This window comes from Lottia gigantea (genome assembly GCF_000327385.1).
Source record: "Lottia gigantea unplaced genomic scaffold LOTGIsca_17, whole genome shotgun sequence".
NCBI lineage: Eukaryota > Metazoa > Mollusca > Gastropoda > Lottiidae > Lottia > Lottia gigantea.
The window spans coordinates 1,598,676-1,601,676 of NW_008708133.1; the positions used below are offsets into that span (position 1 = coordinate 1,598,676).

Sequence of the window (3,001 nt, forward strand, 5' to 3'; positions counted from 1 at the left end):
AACGTTAAACATGAAAATATCACTGCTGCTTTCCATTGTAGTAAGTTGTTTTTCTTACTTTTTTTCTTCTTGGCGCTTATTCCATGGACAGCTAGAAGCTTATATCGATTAAAATGGGTTCCTTGGTCGGATCGTGAAGGACCATTACATCTCAATTCCTTTTTGTATTCTCTACAAAGACAAATTGATAAAGTATGTTTCCTTGTAGGTTTGTTTATTGTTTATGATGGTTCTTAATCGCATTCATGGTAAGTAATACCCCCATTTCACCTTGAAGTCGTCCGTGAAGGCCGAGCTGCGATCCCAGAGCGTGGCTTGGTCGCCGCAGGTCGTACACATTGGGCGGTTGACTGAGGGTTGGTCACGCCTTGATCTTCGATCTAAAAGCCGCACAGAGAGCGTCGAAAGAGCGAACAAGATCGAGGAAAGGGCGCATTGGTCGAGAGACAGTCGAGGTTAGAACGGGGATGAGCGAAGCTCAATCTTGGCGAGCGAGACCTGTGCTCTTTTGCGATCAAGTCTCGCTCAGCGCAACCTGTCCCAGACCTTCTCTCGCTTAATTTGCGACCTACGCGAATCTCATATAAATAGGGCTCAGCCAAGCAGGGGTTATTTCACGCCACACCATTCAGGGCCGAGTTTCACCGCCATGTCATTCGACCCGACCAGATCTAACGAAGAATCAACAACCAAACCAACAACACCGAATCATCCAATTTGATCCAATCCAACTACCAACTACTACGACTACCAACAACTACCTAGTTTGCGATATCAGCATCCGCTGCGGTCTATATCTTACTTCGCTGAGCTACTTTGACAATGCCAAAGAGAGGAAAAACCAGGGCAGCCAACCCAAAAAAGGAGGCTGCTCCACTCAGGGATCCATCCGCTGGACAGGAATCCCCATCTGATGATGTTGAGGACATCCCCAATAACATACCGGAGGAGAACCAGGAGGAGTCAGTGAAGCTGACAGATGGCCAGGAGGATCAGCTAGTTGGCCTCATACAGGACAACGCCAACCTATATGACAAGACAAACAAACAGTGGCTCAACAAAGAGGCTCGACGTCTGGGACCCACCCTAGCCAACTGTTCGTCAAACATCTCTGGAGCCAGCCTCAGGTCTGTCACGAGGGAGTAGTACTGGCAATACTGTTCCCTCTGACGTTCACGAAGCAAGGGAGAAACCCAATATGTCTTCTTGGTATACTTCTTTCTCCTCGTCTTCAGCATGGTAAGCATATGCAGAGAGTCTTGCTGCAATTGCAGGACATGGTGCTGTAATAAGATAGTATGATACAAAGCGATTGGGTCCATATCTTCACTTCGGAGGCTGGTCAAAAACTGGTGGTCGGCTACTGATCGCCAGGTCTTTTTATATGGTTGCAGTGGTGTTCGCACACAAATCCGAGCGATCTTGACAAATTTGCGCGTAGCTCGGGCGAGAAGATGTCTAGGGAAGATTGAGAATTGAGCATCTTAATCGCATTGATCGAAGGTACGTGGCAACTTGTACGTAGCTAGATCGGCCAAGATTGAGCCTTGATCTGCCGAGGCCGCACACTTGCGAGAATATATCGCCGAGAGATCGACACTATGTCGCAGATAGGTCGAACGGAACGAGCATCAGAACGCATGGATAGACGAAAGTATAGCGTATGTAGAGCGTAAATAGGACGCAGTTAGAGCGTACACATCGAGAGTAGAATGAAATAACATCGAATATTGAGTGTACGCAGAAAAAAAATGGATTGGTCGCACAGATTTTGCTCACGACTACGGGAAAACCAAGCTGCGATCATAGTCGCACGTGGTTGCGTGCGATTTTCCCAGATTGTACTCGGTGAAATGACCCCTTAAAAGAATACAAAAGCAAACTGTTTAAAAAATAAAATTAAGAACAATTTCATTCGAAAACAAATCGTTTATCACCCTATATCCACTCTTGTTCACTGTAAAGTTTTCATTAAACCTTTTAGTTGAGACGAGAGACACCACAAGATAGTATTACTAGAGGGTACCAGTATAATCTAAAAGATTAGGACAATTCAGTACACTTATCTAGGATTTTATAACCATTATTCTTGAATATTGTAGGTTTTGGAAATAGATGTCCTTCAGTCAATATTGGTATGTAACTTTCTTTTTATACGCCCACATGAAATGGGGGGCTTATATTGTCGTCACCCATGTCCGTCCGTCCACAATTGCTCATAAACACTCTACAAGGCACAATTCTTGACTGATGTTGACGGAACTTGGTGTAAGGATGAACCCTATTTAAAATCATAAAAATCGAAAAATATTAGTATGAGTTATTGCCCTTGTTCTTGAAGCGATCGTAAACACTCTAGAAGGTGCAATTCTTGACGGCTTTTGATGAAACTTGGTGTGAGTGTTTGTAATCACCCAAGGATGAACCCTATTTAAAATCAGAAAAATCGAAAAATAATTAGTATTCTATTATAGAACTAGTTATATGCACGATTGGGACTGAATCGCTGACATGAGTTCCCCTAGCCGTACTAGACAGGAACGTTTTTAGATTTTTCTTAAAGATAAAAATCACAGTTCAGATGAAATATTTTTCCTAAGGACGGATGCAAAGTAACAGAAAACCCGCTTGGTTATTCTGTGGCAAACAAAGTGCAATCAGATGATACTATATACAACATAATATTATAAATAACAAAATAATTTGACTGTTTAAATAGTGATCAATAATCAATAATTGTCTGCGATATAAACCGCGTTTTCACTGAGAATTGTAAAATAAAGCTATAGCTCTATAGAGTCTATATTGCCGAACACGTTGTGTTTACACTAAGTTTAACTGGTGCCCGAACGACTTTAAGCTTCGATCACCAAGTCGCACATTTTTGACAACTCGTGATGTACAAGACTACCGTTTAGACCAGTAAGAAATGCAATAGACCGGAAAGACACAGGAATATGTCTAGAATAACATACCAAAAGTCCTCGTTAATCTGTTAACG

At 42.5% G+C, this 3,001-nt stretch overlaps 1 protein-coding gene across 1 annotated transcript; it reads left to right on the forward strand.

Moving 5' to 3' along the window:
- Positions 1–822: 822 nt before the first annotated feature.
- On the forward strand, positions 823–2,115 carry LOTGIDRAFT_158517 (hypothetical protein; the record flags this gene model as incomplete). Its single annotated transcript, XM_009051671.1, has 2 exons — positions 823–1,127; positions 2,103–2,115. 2 exons carry the CDS (start codon positions 823–825, stop codon positions 2,113–2,115), a joined length of 318 nt encoding a protein of 105 aa, XP_009049919.1.
- Between the last annotated feature and the right edge of the window lie 886 nt (positions 2,116–3,001).